The sequence below is a fragment of the Rhinolophus sinicus genome, linkage group LG05 (assembly GCF_036562045.2).
Source record: "Rhinolophus sinicus isolate RSC01 linkage group LG05, ASM3656204v1, whole genome shotgun sequence".
Taxonomy (NCBI): Eukaryota; Metazoa; Chordata; class Mammalia; order Chiroptera; family Rhinolophidae; genus Rhinolophus; species Rhinolophus sinicus.
Window position 1 is genome coordinate 101,667,503 of NC_133755.1, and position 19,166 is coordinate 101,686,668.

Consider the following 19,166-nt stretch of genomic DNA (forward strand, 5'->3'; position numbering starts at 1 on the left):
GCTAAAACCTCCATAAGGGTAAGACATTTAATGCTAAATTATGTGTGGAGTTTTGATTAATACACAGTACTGGCTATTCTAATTACCAAATTGAGATGATGTTCATGACTAGAAATATCTATGAGGCAGCTGAGAAAATTACTTAAGAGTGACCAAAAAAGACATGAGCTGAAGGGAGTTTTCACTGAAGGTCAATGAAAGGACTTCACCTCCTCCTACTGCCTAATCAAATACAAAGGGATGGTGGTGAAAGACAAAACAAAAGTTGCTTTTTGGTAACTTCATGAGCCGTGTCTGTTCAACATACCAACTACTATAATTCAAAAATGACCCTATACTGTTATCTTCTCTTTTTCTTCCTTTGACCTCAAGTTCTGTGTCAGTGCCAGTCATCTTTAGGACAGTTAATAACTGTTTTCATTTCTCTGCTGTAATCATTTGGACATACATACATCTTTGATATTTAAAAGCAGCAGGTGTTTTCTATCCATATATTTTACCAAGACCTTTATTTTCCTACTATTCAATTTTCCTTCTATACTACCGTGTTTCCCAAAAATAAGACCTAGCCAGACAATCAGCTCTAATGCAATCTAATCAGACTAATTAGCAAAAATTAATATAAGACCCGGTCTTATTTTACTGTAATATAAGACTGGGTCTTACGTAATAATATAGTAGAATGTAATACAATATATAATATAGTATAATATAATACCAGTTCTTATATTAATTTTTGCTCCAAAAGACGCATTAGAGCTGATTGTCCGGGTAGGTCTTATTTTCGGGGAAACATAGTACCTCCCTAACAATCACACTGTTGGAAAAGTTATTTCATCATCATAGGTAACAGTAATCCACCCACAAAGGAATCACTTCTAATAGGTAACAAACTACCCACTTATCCACACATCAGGAATATAGAGATCTGAATAAATTTTTGGTGTCAATTGTAAGATCACCAATAGCAAATGTTTATTCCTAATTAGTAAGGTCATTCAAAAAAGTCATTTCTAAATGCAATTCAGAAAATACTCGCCAAGACACATAATGTGTAGAGAGTAATTCTGTCCTTAAATCACTGAATGACCCTACAAGATGACCTAAAGACTTGTGTGAGTTTAGTTGAGGAGCAGCAATATCAGTGTCACCTGGGAGGCTGTAGAAATGCAGAATCTCAGAGCCACCCACAGACCTACTGAATTAAGAGTCTGCATTTTAATAAGCTCCCCAGAGTATTCATTTGCACATTAAAATTTAAGAAACACTTCTCTAAAGAACACAGCATAATATTTGACAACGTCAAACACCAATCAGAAACACAAGGCTTTTATATACTATTATAGGTATTAGTCTATATTTAAAATGCTTGTCCGTTATTCTCTTTGATTTAACACTCTATGTAATCTAAAGCATACAAATTATTCAATGAACCAATCTATCACAGATTACATGCTCAAAGAACTTCAAAACAAATCTGAAAGACTTGCATAGACTAATTCTGTTGTTCCTTAATTCTGGCATTTATTATAGCAATTAATATGCAGCTTCTTGGCCAGAGCTATTTCCATCAATTTATATGCATTTATGTTTATGAAAGTATGTTTTTTTTTAAAAATAAGGGTTTCCTTGTATGTATGTTCATAATCTCAGATAACAGGTCTCGAGTCTATAACCTCATTTCCATATATTGCTAGTCAGAAACATCTTTTTCTTAGAACCAATCCCATTAAAAAGAAAACTACAATGCAAATCTAATGTTTATGTCATATGTAACTTTCTACACTAAGTGTGGTTTCTACTGCCTAGGGAGGACTTTCTTAAGAGCTTAAGAAAAATAATTTGGGATCCCAAAAAGCGTTCTAATATGATCTGTGCTCTGTTCTAACCTGTTTACAAGGAGGTCGTTTCAACATGTGTCACTATACAATTAAGGCAGCATTCCAAGAACATAACAATGTCTTTAATTAATGGTCTTTGGTATAACAGGTCTTTTAAATGAACTATAATAAAAATTTTTAATGAAATTTACAAAATTTTTATGCATCTTGAATAATAAATTTCTAGTACATAAATCAGGACGTCATAATTTTATGAAGCATAGTGTTTCTATCACTAACTCCATTATCTTACTTAACTCATTCTTCTCAGCTCCTTCCTTTTCTTCCTAGTCTTTATTTCTATTTAATTACATCATCGTCTGAATCTATACTACGTGTTTCCCGAAAATAAGACCTAGCCAGACCATCAGTTCTAATGTGTCTTTTGGAGCAAAAATTAATATAAGACCCGGTCTTATTTTACTGTAATATAAGACTGGGTCTTACGTAATAATATAGTAGAATGTAATACAATATATAATATAGTATAATATAATACCAGTTCTTATATTAATTTTTGCTCCAAAAGACGCATTAGAGCTGATTGTCCGGGTAGGTCTTATTTTCGGGGAAACATAGTACCTCCCTAACAATCACACTGTTGGAAAAGTTATTTCATCATCATAGGTAACAGTAATCCACCCACAAAGGAATCACTTCTAATAGGTAACAAACTACCCACTTATCCACACATCAGGAATATAGAGATCTGAATAAATTTTTGGTGTCAATTGTAAGATCACCAATAGCAAATGTTTATTCCTAATTAGTAAGGTCATTCAAAAAAGTCATTTCTAAATGCAATTCAGAAAATACTGCCAAGACACATAATGTGTAGAGAGTAATTCTGTCCTTAAATCACTGAATGACCCTACAAGATGACCTAAAGACTTGTGTGAGTTTAGTTGAGGAGCAGCAATATCAGTGTCACCTGGGAGGCTGTAGAAATGCAGAATCTCAGAGCCACCCACAGACCTACTGAATTAAGAGTCTGCATTTTAATAAGCTCCCCAGAGTATTCATTTGCACATTAAAATTTAAGAAACACTTCTCTAAAGAACACAGCATAATATTTGACAACGTCAAACACCAATCAGAAACACAAGGCTTTTATATACTATTATAGGTATTAGTCTATATTTAAAATGCTTGTCCGTTATTCTCTTTGATTTAACACTCTATGTAATCTAAAGCATACAAATTATTCAATGAACCAATCTATCACAGATTACATGCTCAAAGAACTTCAAAACAAATCTGAAAGACTTGCATAGACTAATTCTGTTGTTCCTTAATTCTGGCATTTATTATAGCAATTAATATGCAGCTTCTTGGCCAGAGCTATTTCCATCAATTTATATGCATTTATGTTTATGAAAGTATGTTTTTTTTTAAAAATAAGGGTTTCCTTGTATGTATGTTCATAATCTCAGATAACAGGTCTCGAGTCTATAACCTCATTTCCATATATTGCTAGTCAGAAACATCTTTTTCTTAGAACCAATCCCATTAAAAAGAAAACTACAATGCAAATCTAATGTTTATGTCATATGTAACTTTCTACACTAAGTGTGGTTTCTACTGCCTAGGGAGGACTTTCTTAAGAGCTTAAGAAAAATAATTTGGGATCCCAAAAAGCGTTCTAATATGATCTGTGCTCTGTTCTAACCTGTTTACAAGGAGGTCGTTTCAACATGTGTCACTATACAATTAAGGCAGCATTCCAAGAACATAACAATGTCTTTAATTAATGGTCTTTGGTATAACAGGTCTTTTAAATGAACTATAATAAAAATTTTTAATGAAATTTACAAAATTTTTATGCATCTTGAATAATAAATTTCTAGTACATAAATCAGGACGTCATAATTTTATGAAGCATAGTGTTTCTATCACTAACTCCATTATCTTACTTAACTCATTCTTCTCAGCTCCTTCCTTTTCTTCCTAGTCTTTATTTCTATTTAATTACATCATCGTCTGAATCTATACTACCGTGTTTCCCCGAAAATAAGACCTAGCCAGACCATCAGTTCTAATGTGTCTTTTGGAGCAAAAATTAATATAAGACCCGGTATTATATATATTATATCACATTACATTATTATGTTATATTAGACCTGGTTTTACATTATATTACATTATATGAGACCCAGTCTTATATTAAATTAAGTCTTATTTTAATTTTTGCTCCAAAAGACACATTAAAGCTGATGGTCCGGCTAGGTCTTATTTTTGGTGAAACACGGTAGTAGCAGATATTGCCTGGTTGCCTAACTGCCATCCAATTCCTCTCCCTTCCTGAGACCTCCTCTTCCCCATTGTTTATTAGCCATCTGGTTTAGGCAAACTAAACCTACACTCTGCTCCAGGGGCAGGCCCTCAATTCACCAAGCCAATTAGGGTAATCACATTCCTCTGGCTACTTACTGTAATCTGGTCAAGAGTGGTCTAATCAGATTAAAAGCTCTCAGGATTTTTGATTCATTGTCATGGGGAGTAAGGCTCCTTCCCCAAGGATGTGAATAACGCAAGTAGCTTACTGCTGATGGTAGCAGTTTTGCAACCAAGAGGAAAATCAGTTTGAAGAGGAACCCCACAAAAGGAGGGAGGCAAGACAGGAGAATCAGTGAGGTTACAGTCAGAACACACTACAACTGAAAGCTATGCTACTTCCACTTTTCTATTAAACAAGTCAATAAACCTTTGTAGTTTAAGCCAGTTTGAAATTGCTTTTCTGTTGTCAGCAACCAAAATCTCTCTGGTGGAACCCTAAAGCATAAAAAAATGTTCAATATGCCATTTCTCAAATTTATGTATAATTGCCACTGTTTGTTCCTTAATTCAAATTGGGATGTGATACATGTTTATTCTTACTACTTAGAAAAAAAAGCTGAAACTTAAGACTTGTGTCAAGTATCCCACCTTCTTTGCTATTTTAACATAGTTGGGCTAAAAAATGTTGTATTTTAAGGAAAGCTTTTAACAGATATCTATTTATACACTTAAGATAATTTTGTTATAATATTAAATATAGGGAAATCAAAGCCGTTTAAAGCCATTTAGTCCAATGAAACACAGTGGAAAGAAATTTAAACATCACCCATAGTAAATTAAGATGTAAATACTAATAATTATGGGCTCTCATTTTAGTTTCTGGCAAAGAATGGTTTTTGTAGATACATTAAAGAGAAACGGTATGATTTGTAGATACCTAAAAGTACCAAACAAGACATACACAACAAACTAGATGAGCCAAATTTTAAAAATTAAAAGATAATACTGTTGAACAGCCTTAGGGCAAAAACTGAAAAAAGCATTAACACCTAAACTACAGTGAAAATTAAAATATTTTTAACTACCAGCTCTTTTTTTTTTTTTAAATCGGGATCCCAAATGATCTACTTAACTGTACTGTTCCAACATTTTCTCCTTTTTATTTATATACAAATCAAATCGTTTTTGTCATTTGACCTGTTTTGCCTTTTTTTAAGTTAAACTTTATTTTGGAATAATTATAGACATACAGTTTTGCCTTTTTAAGTGAAAGATACCTAATGATAAATACATTCTCCAAAAATAAGCATACTGGTTAAAAAGTAATAGTACCTGTATCAAATTGTCAAAAGCTTAAAAAGAAATAAACCAACCTATTTTTTTTTTCCTCACCAAAAGAACATATATTTCATGCTGAGAATTTAGAGAAAAAAGCTAGGTGGGTAAAAAGAAAATAGTGAACATCTCATGCAATCCTCCTACTTTTTAGTGTTTCCACCTAGGGTTTTTGTTGATTTTTTTTCCTGTGTGTTTGCAAGGGGTGGGGGTTGTGGTGGTAATAACCCCACCAAAAAAAATACAAATAACCTTTATTCAAGAATAAACTGTATTTTTAAGACATCAATGATCATGAAATTCTTAATTTGAGAAGAATATCACCTATTCTAAGAAGAGCTTTGGGTACTAAGAACATAATTCCACCTCATACCATGATATAGGTGCTTGAGACCCAAACTGGCATCCACAGGAGGGCAATAATCAAAGCTGCTGTAGCTGAGCAGCCGTTAAGGACACAGTAAATAGAATGAGCAGTAAGGAGACATGGCACTATTAGGATGACACCTAGGAGGTGTACTGCACTTATTTCCCAAGGAACCAAAATGTTTTCTTAGAGCACGCAGTGGGAGTCAAGTTTCCTTGGTACCAATTCAGAAAGGCAGCTGCTTTAATTGCTTACATTAGTGCAATTGTTTTTATTAGACCTCAGTTGCCATTATAATAAATTCCACATTTTCAAAAGTAGAAAAAACACAATATATATTCAAAAGCATCAACAGCCTCTAATGTTACATGGTACTAGATCAAGCTTTCAGTTATTTTGCTCTCATTACGATCTCCATTGGCAGTGAGTTACAGAAACACTCAAAATGCTGTTTGAATTACAAAATAGGTCAACATTTTATATGAACATGTTAATGGTAAACTTTTCTTGAGGAATTTAACCCCACATTTTAGAGTTTTAAATCCTATGGTTGTAGTTCTTTCCTTTTACATGTATCTCACACTTCTTTGAATTCCTATAGCACTAAAAAGGCTTTACCCATGCAACTCACGTGTCATAACAAAATGCCATCTTATTTGCAGGGGCTTCATGTTTTTATATGTTAGTTTCCAATCTCTGACTATATAGTAATTTCCTTGGGGTCAGAAGTACACATTTAATAGTTTTTGGCTGAGTAGATCTGGCAATGGCTATGTAAGTTATGTAATTTTAAAAGCAGAGACAAACTGTCTATATAGTACAAAGTATTACCAAAAGCAGAGACAAACTGTCTATATAGTACAAAGTATTACCACTCAACAAGATTTTTAGAAGAATAATGACCTGGGGTTTTAAATAGCACTATGAAATTAATGTTTCTTCAAGAGAAACCCTTCTATGGGAAACAAAAAAGCAAAGCTCTTTGTTTAGCCAAAAGAACATGCTCCAACAAACAAAAACACCCCACCATTTACCTCTATAGTAGGCCTTTGTTATTGCATCAAATTCCTCTTGACCTGCCGTATCCCATAACATTAGTCTGACATCTTCGTCATTAACTCTGAAACAAGAGATGACTTTATTTCATATGTAAAGGAAAAATCTTTAGTAATATGGCTTTGTGTATATATTTTTTTCACATCTGGAGGTACTAAAACTACATTGTCGGCTTCACTCTGAAAAAGTACTTTTAAATGTTGATACCATTACCAACAGCGAAAGTAAGGGTAAAAGACATTCCCCTAAAGCTATGACTTTACACATCATTTGGATTTACCCGGCATGTTTTTCCCGACAACAGTCACAGATAGTGGTGGCTCTAAGACTAGCAGTACTGGGAAAGTGGAGTTCCCTTAGGTCAGGGCTTGTTCTGTCCTCTCACTGTACCATTCCAGCGGGTTCTGGCACACAAGTGATTGAATAAGGAAGGAAGGAAGCAGTTTACCTGCTTGGTTGCTCTTTAACTCAAAAATTTACTCTATTTGTCATATGGTCCCATGTTTTATTCATGGCAGTTACATTCTTTAAAGTCACCGCAAACACTGAATTAGCAAATACTGAACCATTGCTCTTAGGGGAAATACAGGGTTAGATTCCCACAAGTCCCTGGTTACATTTTTGTCAACTGATCAATATATTAGCTTGGTGCAAAAGTAACTGAGGTTTTTGCAATTATTTTTAACCTTTTAAACCGCAATTACTTTTGCACCAACCTAATATAACCTCATTTTCCGCATGGTTCTGTTTAAAGACATCTTATTTAAGACATATTGTTAATTCATTAACATTGAATTCACTGCCTACAGCACTATAATTCATGTCTGAATGAAGCTTATCTAACACATATTTTCCTGTAAGGCTCAGGCTTCTTGCACTTAGGAACATCAGACAGCACTTCAGCACTAAGCTTACCTTAGAAAATAAGAAAAGTCTCAAATCAATACTCTTAAGCTCCCATCTCAAGAAAGCAGAAAAAGAGCAAAATAAACCCAAAATGAACAAAAGATGTGGCACAAAAACAGGACAGAAACTAAAAATCTGAAAGGACACTTGTTTATAGTATGAGAGATAAAACAAGAAGGAAGAGGGTCTCCTTTTTCCACCTAAACTAAGAATGTGTCTGAAGGGCGACTGAAATTTCTTGCTGCTCTGTTTACGTCAACAAATGACCACCGAAGCACTGGGATTACTGATTCTGGAGTTACAAATAAATTTTAGCAAGTAGGTGAATTTGCAAATGCAGAATCTACAAATAATGAGAATCAACTGTATACTTAAAATATAAATATGGAATCTATGAACAATGACAATCAACCCTATACTTAAAATGCTAATTAGGTTCAGAAAATAAGTACAAAAAACAAATATCATCAAGACTTAAAATGAATCTTCTTAAAATATCTAATAAAGGAAGCAAATACAAAAATATTTTTAAGAGGGTAGTATGTAGAAATTAGAAATTAGAAATTCAACAATCTTTAAAATACTGAACACAGTTATCTTTGATGCTAATGTCTGGACTAGTTAAGTCAGATTTGTTTAATGTTACTTATTTCTGTAAAACATTTTAGTTTGTTTCCTACCATTTAAAATAGCCTTAAAAGTTCTCAGAACTAATGATAAAAAATGTTACTTTGATATGTTTCAGAATCCAATTGGAGTTCCTGAAGTAAGATTTCCTTTTCATAGGAGTATTTAATCCTCTCAAATCTGCTTTCTTTATTTCTTTAAAGTAAAAACAAATTATTAATTTTTTAACTTCTGTATAGTCTTGTCCAGTTTTAAAAAGAGCCATTCTAAACAAAGGATCCCATAATATAAGAGATGAAAACTATTCTAAGAGACAGGTAACTTTACTTCCAAATAAATTAGTGGATGGAAATCTCATTAGAGTCAAGCATTAGTTTGTGCTTAAGAAATGCCCAAGGTGCCATCAATAAACATAAAACAGATACAGGATAAAAAATGAGGGAGGGAGGGGAATAGGAAAAAAAGAAAAAAATGGGAGAGGAAGGAAAAAGAGATGAAAAGGGGTAAATGATGGAAAGATAAAGATACACACAGAGGAAGTATATGAACCACTACCAACTGTCTCACGAACCACTGCCACTAGATGCCTAACCTTGGACTATACTGTAATTAGTTACTATTATTTTGATGAAAGTTTTGCACACAGTTCACAAATCAAAACCAAGGGGACAAAATGGCCATGTACATACTGGACTTGTCGCTCCAAAAAGTCTACTCCAATGGTTTTCTTGTAGTCTTTTGTAAAAATGCCTTTGCAATATCGCTGAATCATGCTTGATTTTCCAACGGCTCCATTCCCAACAACCACCATCTTGATGGCCACTTCCATATCTTCCTCCAACATTTTGGGAGTTTAAACCGTCTCTGTACCAACTTTAATTCCAGGTGATCAGATCTTCTTTCTCAAATCTGTGGTTAAAAATGAAATTATTTTTTCATGACACAAAAATTGTACAAACTAAAATAAACTATAAATGTTTTATCAAGAAATAATTATATTACATTGTAAGAATTTGTTTCCATGATGGAGGCCCCCTCCCCACTCTGTTTAGATAATGTAAATTCTTTGAAAGGAAGGATATCATCATTCATTTTTGAATCCTTATCAACAGCGCAATGTATGATATCCAAATGTCAATAAATGCCTAGGTTACGTAGTGTTACCGTTCATAGAGACTAAGACTATCGATGTTAGAGTTGAGACCTGATTTAAAGTTGTCATTTACTGTTCTGTACTCCTAGTGAAGTTATTGCTTAACCGCTTTGAGCTTCAGTTTTCTGAGGATGTTTACAGGATTGTTGATCAATGATACTTATAAAGCATCTAGCATAATGAAAGTTAAGCATTCAAAAAACGGTCATTTTATACAACATAATAAATCCTCCATAGTTACCACCAAATGGGCAACAAATACAAAATCCAAGGAAACTGCTTTTCAAACCCATAGGTAGTAGTAATTAATTACCTAGAAAAGCACCCAAAAGAGAGGTTTTGTATAATAATGTACAACTGTGTGATAGCATTGGGCTTTTAGTGTTTTAATGTTAAGGTGACAATGAGTCCTCTACAAATAATCTTATACCATGCATTCTTTCTTTAGAATTTAGTTCAGACTAGTTGTCACTCATATAATGAAAGTAACAGAATGTGTACCATTTGCATTTTAACTGAAAAGAAAAGAAAGTCAATTTCTTCATATTTTTTCTGAAAATTACTAGCTAAGTTCCTGCACACTACCTTAACTGAAAATCCATCTAAACAACCACTACACGAAGTCTGAAATGTGAAGAACATTCCTTTTTTTGTCCCTACTGGATTTTCAGTAATTGTCCCTAGTGCATGATCAGAGGAATCATCTACAAACGTCTGTTAAAAGTGTAGGTTCTAGGTCTCCATCTCAGATATAATTCAATGATTAAAAAGAAAACCACAACAACAACCCAAACTTGGAATATCAGAACAAAAGAAAGAATATGGTAGTTGCGAAAATATGGGTAAATACAACAGGCTTCACTTCTTGAGTGTTCTAAATTGTCTGACAGATGAAACAAAAATTATAACACTGTCCAATGTGGTTTTCAATATATGTAGAGAAAACATTTATGACACTTAATACAAATGGGAGCGAATAAAGGAATGTAAAGGGTGGTAAGATTTCTGTACTTCACTTGGACTGGTAAAATGTTGACACCAATAGATTTTGATAAATTATGTATACACACGCATAATGTAATACCCACAGCAACCACTAAAGAAGTTGCAGAAAGAGACATATTCAAAAACACCACAGAAAAAACAAAATGAAATTTTAAAAACAATAAAACTATCAGAATCTAATAGAACTGTCCACATGACAACAGAATATACTTCTTTTCAAGCACCCACTGGGCATATACCAAGACAGAACATTCTAGGACATAAACTTAAAATAATGGGACCACAATGGGATCAAACTAGAAATCAGTAACAGAAAGATAACAGGAAAATCTTCACACATTTGGAAGCTAAAAACACAGGCTTCTAAACAATTTCTGGGCAAAAAAAAAAAAAAAACAAGGGAAATTTCAAAAAGTAATTGAATAGAATAAAATGAAAAGACAACAGGTCAAAATTTGTGGGACATAGCTTATGTAGTGCTGAGAGGGAAATTTTACAGCACTGAATGCTTACCTTCGAAGAGAAGTCTCAAATCAATAATCTAAGCTCCCATCACAAGAAAGCATAAAAAGAGCAAAATAAACCCAAAATGAACAAAAGGATGGAAATAATAAAGAGCAGAAATCAATTAAATTGATGAAATAAAAATCTAGTTTTTTGAGAACAAAATTGATAAACAAAATGAAACCACAAATGACCAATATCAGGAAAGAAATAGGCTTATCACGAGACTCTGCAGACTCAAAAGGATAATACATAAACAACTCTACATACACAAATCTGACAACTTAGATGAAATGGACCAATTCCCTGAAAAGAATTAACTACCACAACTCACCCAATATGAAATAGATCATTTGAATAGCCCCATACTATTAAGGAAATTGAATTTGTAACTTAAAAGCTCAAAAAGAAATCTCCAACCTTCGGTGATTTCATTGAAGAATTCTACCAAACTTTCCAAGAATTAACAGCAGTGATACACAATCTCTTCCAGAATACAGAGGAGGAGGAAACACTCCCCAACTTATTTTACAAAGCCAGCATTATCTTGTTACCAACACCACACAAAGACAGCACAAAAAAGAAAACTAGACAGCATCCCCTCATGAACCAGATGCAAAAATCCTCAACAAATGTTAGTAAATCAAATCCAGCAACACATAAAAAGAATAACCAGGACCAGTGGACTTTATTCTGGGAATGCAAGTCTGGTTCAGTACTCAAAACTCAATCAATATAATCTACCAGATTAACAGAGCAAAGAAGAAAAACCACATACCATATCAATTAATGTGGAGGAAATGATGGACAAAATTCAACATCCATTTGTGAGAAAAACTCAGCAAACTAGAACCAGAAGAGGACTTCAACCTGATAAAGGGCAGCTAACATCATAATTAATTCTGAAAGACTATTTCCCCCTTTAGGGGAAATGTCCACTCTTAACTTACATTCATCATACACAAAGTCCTAGCCAGGGAAATACGCAAAATAAATAAATAAATAAAATCCTTACAGATTAGGGAAAAAAAGAAATAAAACTGTGTCTATTAACAGATGCCGTGATTGTCATCTGTTTAGAAAATGCCAAGGAATAAAAAAAAAAAAAAAAAAAAAATCTTAGATCTAATAAGTGAGTTTGTTAAGGACACATGAGATAAGGGCAACACACAAAACTTGACTGTATTTCTATATCCTAACAATGTACAATTTTAAATCAAACTTTTAAAATGACATTTACAAGAGGTCCAAAAATATTAAGTACTTTGTTATAAATCTAACAAAACAGCTACAGGTTCTGTGTGCTGAAAACTACAAATGCTAATGAAACAAAGACCTAAATAAATGGAAAGACATATCATCATGTTCATAGATTAGAGAACTCAAAGTAAAAATAGCAATTCTCCCCAAATTATCTATGGTTTAATGTAATCCCAAAGTACCAGTAGGATTTTTTGTAGAGACAAGCTGATTCTAAACTTTATATGGAAAGGCAAAGGAACCAGAATAGCTAAAACAATTTTGAAAAAAGAATAAAATTGGAGATATCATGCTACTCGATTTTAAGACATTATAAAGCTACATTAATCAAGAAAGTGTGATACTTGCAAAGAGAAAGATACATAAATCAATGGAACAGTACAGAGGATCCAAAAATAGACCCACACAAATATAGCCAATTGATTTTTGACAAAGGTGCAAAAACAATTCAAAGGAGAAAACACAGTCTTTCAATAAAGGTGATGGAACAACTGCATTCATATACAAAAGAAGTTAACCTTCCCCTGTATCTCACACTTCATACAAATAATATCCAAAATGGATTAAATGTAAAAGATCTAAATGTAAAACAATAATTTTTAGAAAAAAACTTTTAAAAGGTGAAAATTTTCTTGATCTGGGGTTAGGCAGAGTTCTTAGACATGATACCAAAAGATCCACAAAAAGAAAAATTTGTAAATTAGACTTCGTAAAAATTAAAAACATTTGCTCTGTGAAAGACACTGTTAAAAGAGTGAAAAGACAGGCTACAGACTGGGAGAACATATTTGCAAAACACATATCTAACTAACAACTTGTATCCAGAACATATAAAGAACCCTCAAAACTCAACATAAGAAAGCAAACAACTCAATTTAAAAAGGGGCAAAACTCTTGGCCAGGTGCTCACCAAAGATTATATAGGCCAAATAAGCACATGAAAAAGATACTCATCTTTAGCCATTAGTTAAAGACACATTAAAACCACAAGATACTGCTATATATCTATTAGAATGGCTAAATTTAAAAATACTGACAATACCACATGCTAAAGAGGTACTTTCAAACATTGCTGGTGAAAATGCAAAATGATACACACACTCTGGCAATCAGTGTGGCAGTTTCTTATGAAGTTGAATATACTTTACATGACCCTGCAATCTCACTCCTAGCAATACCCTAGAGAAATGAAAACTTATGTTCACAAAAAACCTGTAACACAAAAGAGCTGTTTAGAATAACAGCTCTATTCATAATCATCAAAAGCTGGAAACAATCCACGTCCTTCAATCTGATGGAATATTACTTACTGTGTTTCCCCGAAAATAAGACCTAACTGGAAAACAAGCCCTAGCATGATTTTTCAGGATGACATCCCCTGAACATAAGCCCTAATGCGTCCTTTGGAGCAGAAATTAATATAAGACCTGCTCTTATTTTTGGGGAAACATGGTAGTAAAGCAATTGTTATGTGCAACAACTTGGAGGAATCTCAAAGGCATTATGCTGAAAGAAGTTAGCATCCAAAGGTTACATACTACATGATTCCATTTATATGGCATTCTAGAAAAGATCAATACAGATGGTCACAGACTTACGATGGGTTCGACTTATGATTTTTCAACTTTACGACAGTGTGAATGCAAGAGGAATTCAGTAGCAACTGTACTTCAATTTTGAATTTTGACCTTTTCCCAGGCTATTGCTATATGGTGTGATACTTTCTCATGATGTTGGATGGTGACAGCATCTCCCAATCAAGCCACGAAATCAGGAGGGTAAGCAAGTGATACTCTACAATGTGGTACCTATTAAATGCATTTTGACTTAAGATATTTCAACTTACCAGGGGTTTATTAGGACCTAACGCCACTCTAAGTCAAGGAGCCTCTGTGGTTGATGGATTAGGGGAAGGATATAAAAGGATAGCATAAATTTTGGGGGGTGGTGATAGAACTATTCTATATCCTGATTATCGTGGTGTTACATGAATCTAAAATTCATAAAGTGCACATCTCCAAAAAAGTTAATTTTACAATATGGTAATTTAAAAATAATAAAATTTAAAGAAAAAAGTGGAATCAGATTTTAATATAGTCAGTGTAATTGTGATTATCAGCCACTACTCCGTAGACTTAAAGCACTGTATCAAAACAACTAAGTTCTTAGAAAATGAGCATAATTCTGAGTGCAATAATTAAAGAGCTGGACAGCAATGCTTTATGTAAATATTATTTTCCCCAAATTTAATTTTAAAGATTTTTGCCAACTAATGCAATCTAATAAATTAGAAAAGGGAAGGATGAGTTAAATCACTGATCAAAGGGGTTGTTTTTTCATCATAGCCTGTACTTAAGTACAGGTATGATTATATTTACAAAAATACTGAAAAACTTTTTAGGTTCAATGCAATTACCTAGGAGGTGTTAGGAGTTACATAAAACCTAGAGAAGTAACCGGCCCTTTTCAGAGTCTACACCTACTTGATAGTGAAGTTATTACTCTCTCACACACCCTCAGGTTCCTAAGCCTGCGAGCTGCCTTAGGCTCCACGGTTCGAGTAAAGTGATTCTGTGGCAGCTAGCGTCAATGAAATAGCGCAGTCTGGCTCATTCATAGTCTAGCTGTCTCTCAGCGAGAAATTAGGGAAGGGTGGGGCCGGGGGAAGGAGGGAGGTGCCCCTCCGCACAGGGAGGAGAGGGGTCTAAAACCTGAGGAAAGAGCTTGGGAGCCTCTTCCCCATCACACCGGACCTAGGCACCTAATGTCCCGAGTTGGTGTCTCCCGGGACTGAGTCGCCCCTTCTCTATCTGGGGGCTGGGTCTGGGCAAGTAGCCCCGACGTCTGTCAGGCTGAAGGCGCGGCGCTCGCCTCCGCTCCACCTCGCTCCTTCCCGCCCCAGGGGCAATTCCAGGCACCCACACCCTGGCAGATCCGACCCTGGGAGCTGGGAGGGGGTGCCGGGCTGGCCCTGCCGCCCACCTCCTCCAGCTGGAACTTGGGTCACCGCACTAAGAGGTGGGGGAGCGGGCGCTCGGCGGCCAGGGCCGGGGGATGGGAGCCCGGGCCTGGAGGCCCCTGCCCCCTACACCCCTTGGCAGTCCCGGGAGTGAGGCACATTCCGGGACCCCGGGAGAGGCGGGTCCTTCCCCAGCTGAGCCAGAGGAGTCCTCAGCCCCTGGAGAGGGCGAGCGACTGCAGCGCCGCTGCCGGGGAGTGTGAGCCGCTACTCACCGTCCCCCGCCGGCCGCGGACCGGCCACCCGGTGCGACCGGCTCCTCTTGGTCGCGGCGCAACCGCTGCTGCCGTCACCTCCTCCTCCTAGCGATCCAGCTACCCCGGCGGTCCGCCCAGAAGTCTCGCACCCTTTTTCAGTCTTTTAGAAATAACTATGATTTTTTGACGAACTTTACTGGCAGTCAAGGCTCAGAACAAACGGTTCTGCGGCAGCTCCGCTAGGGATGTTGGGGCGCCGGAGACGACTCCCCTCTTCTGTGGACCCGCCGAGCTGCGGAGCATGCGCTGGGCTTGGTCTGCGCATGCTCCGCGGGAACCCTGTACCCCCCCCCCCCTCCACCCCAGTTCTGGCTTGTTGCGGAGAGGGCGGTCGCTCAGAGATCCCGGTGCCTCCAGGGAACCGCCGTGTGCAGTGGGGAGACCGGAGGTGGGCAGGAGCTCCTAGGTCGTGGATTCTAGTAAAAATAAAATTGACCGAAGAAGGTCCGCAAAAGTTTTGCTTACACTGCTCAGACTTGCAGAGCCTAGTCGAAGGACTTGCCCCGCCTTGGATACATACCTTATTTTCTTGACCGGATGGGATCCAAGTGGCGGAGTGAGCAAAAATGTCGAGCGAAGTCTAGAACGCAAAGTCCGCACTCTGTGACGGGACAAAGTAGAACTCTGAAATGGTTAATTATTTAGAGAACCAAACCAAAAATTTAAAGGTCCCCTCAAAGGCAATCTAAACTTAGCTTCATTTTTTTGTATTTCAAAATAGAATAGGAAAAAAAGAAAATACCAAGTGTTGGCAAGGATGTGGAGTAAATGAATTTTTCTAACCTGCTGCTGCAATGTATACTGGCACAACTCTTTTAAAACACAGTTTGGCACTGTCGACTTAAGGAACAGTCCCTATGACCCTCCCCCCCCCAGTTGCACGTGCACCTATACAGCCGAAAGAAATGCGTATTTATGGTGCACCAGCAAACAGCTATCAGAATGTTCACAGCTGCATTTGTTTTAATTGCCCCGAAGTGGAAATAACCCAAAAGACCATCAACAATAGAAAAAATTAATAAACACACAGTTTTCAGGTAATGGAATACTACCCAACAATGAGAATTATCTGCAACTAGAGGCAACAGCAGAAACGCAAAGTTGAGCATAAAAAGTCAGACACAAAAGTACATACTAAATCCATTTCTACAAAGCACAAAAACAGGAAGAGTAATCTGCTAAAAGTTAGAATACTTGTGACTTTGGCAGAGAGAGGATGGTGATTGGGAAAGGGGCTTCCAAGGTGCTAATAAGGTTCTTTCTTGATATTGGCACTAATTACACGTGTGTCTATTTGTGAAAATTCACAGATCTGTACTGTTATGCACATTTTTCTGTTTGTGAATTATACTTCACGTGTAATAATCTTTTAAATTAAAATTTTTAATAAAAAATTTAGAAATTATTTTCTCTATAATTACAATAGTTTGTAAACATAATGATTATTCAAAAGATTATTCAAAAGAAATTTAATGTCAAGTAGCCAAAGGATTTATCTATAGGATTTGGTTGGTAGTGTCTTTTAAACTTGAGTAATGTCCTGATCCCCTTTAAAAGGAAAGAAAAAGAAAACCCAATTAAGAAATGGGCAAACAACTTGAATAGACATTTCTCCAAAGAAGATATAAGAATGGCTAATAAGTACTTGAAAACAGGCTCAATCACTAAGGAAATGCAAATCAAAAGCATAATGAGATACCACTTCACAGATATTAGGATGACTATTATAAAAAACAAAATAACAAATGTTGACAAGGACGTGGAGAACTTGTAACCCTTGTGCACTGCTAGTAGGAATACAAAGTAGTGCAACCACTATGGAAAACAGTATGACAGCTCCTCAAAAAAATTAAAAATAAAATTACCATATGATCCAGCAATTCCACTTCTGGGTATATACTCAAAAGAATTGAAAACAAAGACTCAAACAGGTATTTGTACCATCATTTCCATAGCAACATTATCCACAATAGCCAAAAAATGGAAGCTAGCCAAGTGTCCATCAACAGATGAATTGATAAACAAATATCATATATACATATAATGGAATATTATTCAGCGTTTAAAAGAAGAAATCTGACACATGTACCACGGATGAACGAACCCTAAAGACATTATGTTAGGTAAAATAAGCCAGTGACAATAGAACAACTATGGTACAATTCCACTTACTCGTATATAAGGTACGTAAAAAGTAATCAAATTCATATAGACACAAAATGGAATGGTGGTTGCCAGAGGCAGGGGGAGGCAAGAATGGGAAGTTAGTGTTTAATGGGTACAGAGTTTCAGTTTTACAAGATAAGCAGAGTTCTGGGGATGGATGGTGGTGATAGTAGCACAACAATATGAATGTTATTATGTCCCAAGTTGTATGCTAAAAATGGTTAGAATGGTAAATTTTATGTTAAAATATTACCACAATATTTTTAAATGGGGAGAAAAGAGAAAATCCTAGTGAATCTCAGAGAATAAATCTGAGAACTCAAATTTAAGAAAAACTTCTTGAAGAGCCCCCCCAAATTGTTACCCCTCCTTTCATTTTCAGGAGATTGTTAGACATTCTCAGAACAATTAAGTCCACCTTTTATTTGTCTCATAGCTGTACTCAAGAACACAGCAGAGATTCTTATGCTCCCTTCAGCGAGATAATGAAAGCCCACATGGAAACCTGGTCTTTTAAATCCTGCAGTTGTGCTGTAGCAAAAATGGCAATAGAATTAGCCTGAAGGGCTTTGAAAGAAATTTTAGCTGCTGTGACTAGAAATGAGTTGCACAAAATTATCCTAGGGAAAACGTTCTGAAAAGTTACATTTTTAAGTCATTTAATGACTGTTCGAATCAAATGATTGTTCACTGACCAGGCAGGAAAAATGTTCATTGTCCTTTGCTAGTTTTTTCACTGTGTTTGACCCTCATGAGCTAAATACGTTTTAGGATCATAAATTATAGATGAATGAAATGATGAAAAACATTAAAGAAAACTTAGAACATATTCTTAAGGAAGAAATCCTTGAAAATTTTCCACTTAGACCACAAATATGCAAACACATGTGAATGAATTCATAGACATGAGGAAAGCTTAGTAGAAACCATAATACAATAGCTCCCCCCATATCTGCAAGTTTGCTTTTTGTGATTTCAGTTACCCACAGTAAACTCTGGTCCATAAATATTAAATGGAAAATTATAGAAATAAACAATTCATACATTTTAAATTTTGAGCCATTCTCAGTAGCGTGATGAAATCTCTGCCTGCCTGGGACCTGAATCATTCCTTTGTGTAGTGTCTCAAGGCTGTATGCGCTCTCCACCTGTTAGTCGCTTGATAGCTATCTTGGTTATCAAATTGACTGTTGTGGTATCTCAGTGCTTGTATTCAGGTAACCCTTATTTTACTTAATAATAGCCCCAAAGTGCAAGAGTAGTGATGCTGATAATTTGGATATGCCAAACAGAAATTGTGAAGTGTTTTTTTGCAGTGAAAATGCGAGTATACGAGGACTGACAATTAAGTTTG

The 19,166-nt window shown here is 35.7% G+C and overlaps 1 protein-coding gene across 2 annotated transcripts in view; it reads right to left on the minus strand.

The window, feature by feature from the left end:
• The window catches only part of RAB23 (RAB23, member RAS oncogene family), a 28,565-nt gene extending 12,652 nt beyond the window's left edge, over window positions 1-15,913 (minus strand). Inside the window, exons 1-3 of one of the 2 annotated variants that reach the window (XM_019734656.2) lie at window positions 15,605-15,913; window positions 9,138-9,357; window positions 6,894-6,979 (exon numbers count right to left, since the gene is read on the minus strand). In XM_019734656.2, coding sequence (XP_019590215.2) covers window positions 6,894-6,979; window positions 9,138-9,292 — 241 coding nt within the window. In that variant the 5' untranslated portion in view covers window positions 9,293-9,357; window positions 15,605-15,913. The remainder of the gene's footprint in view (window positions 1-6,893; window positions 6,980-9,137; window positions 9,358-15,604) is intronic. The other variant, XM_074333139.1, reaches the window with a different exon arrangement.
• Window positions 15,914-19,166: the final 3,253 nt, after the last annotated feature.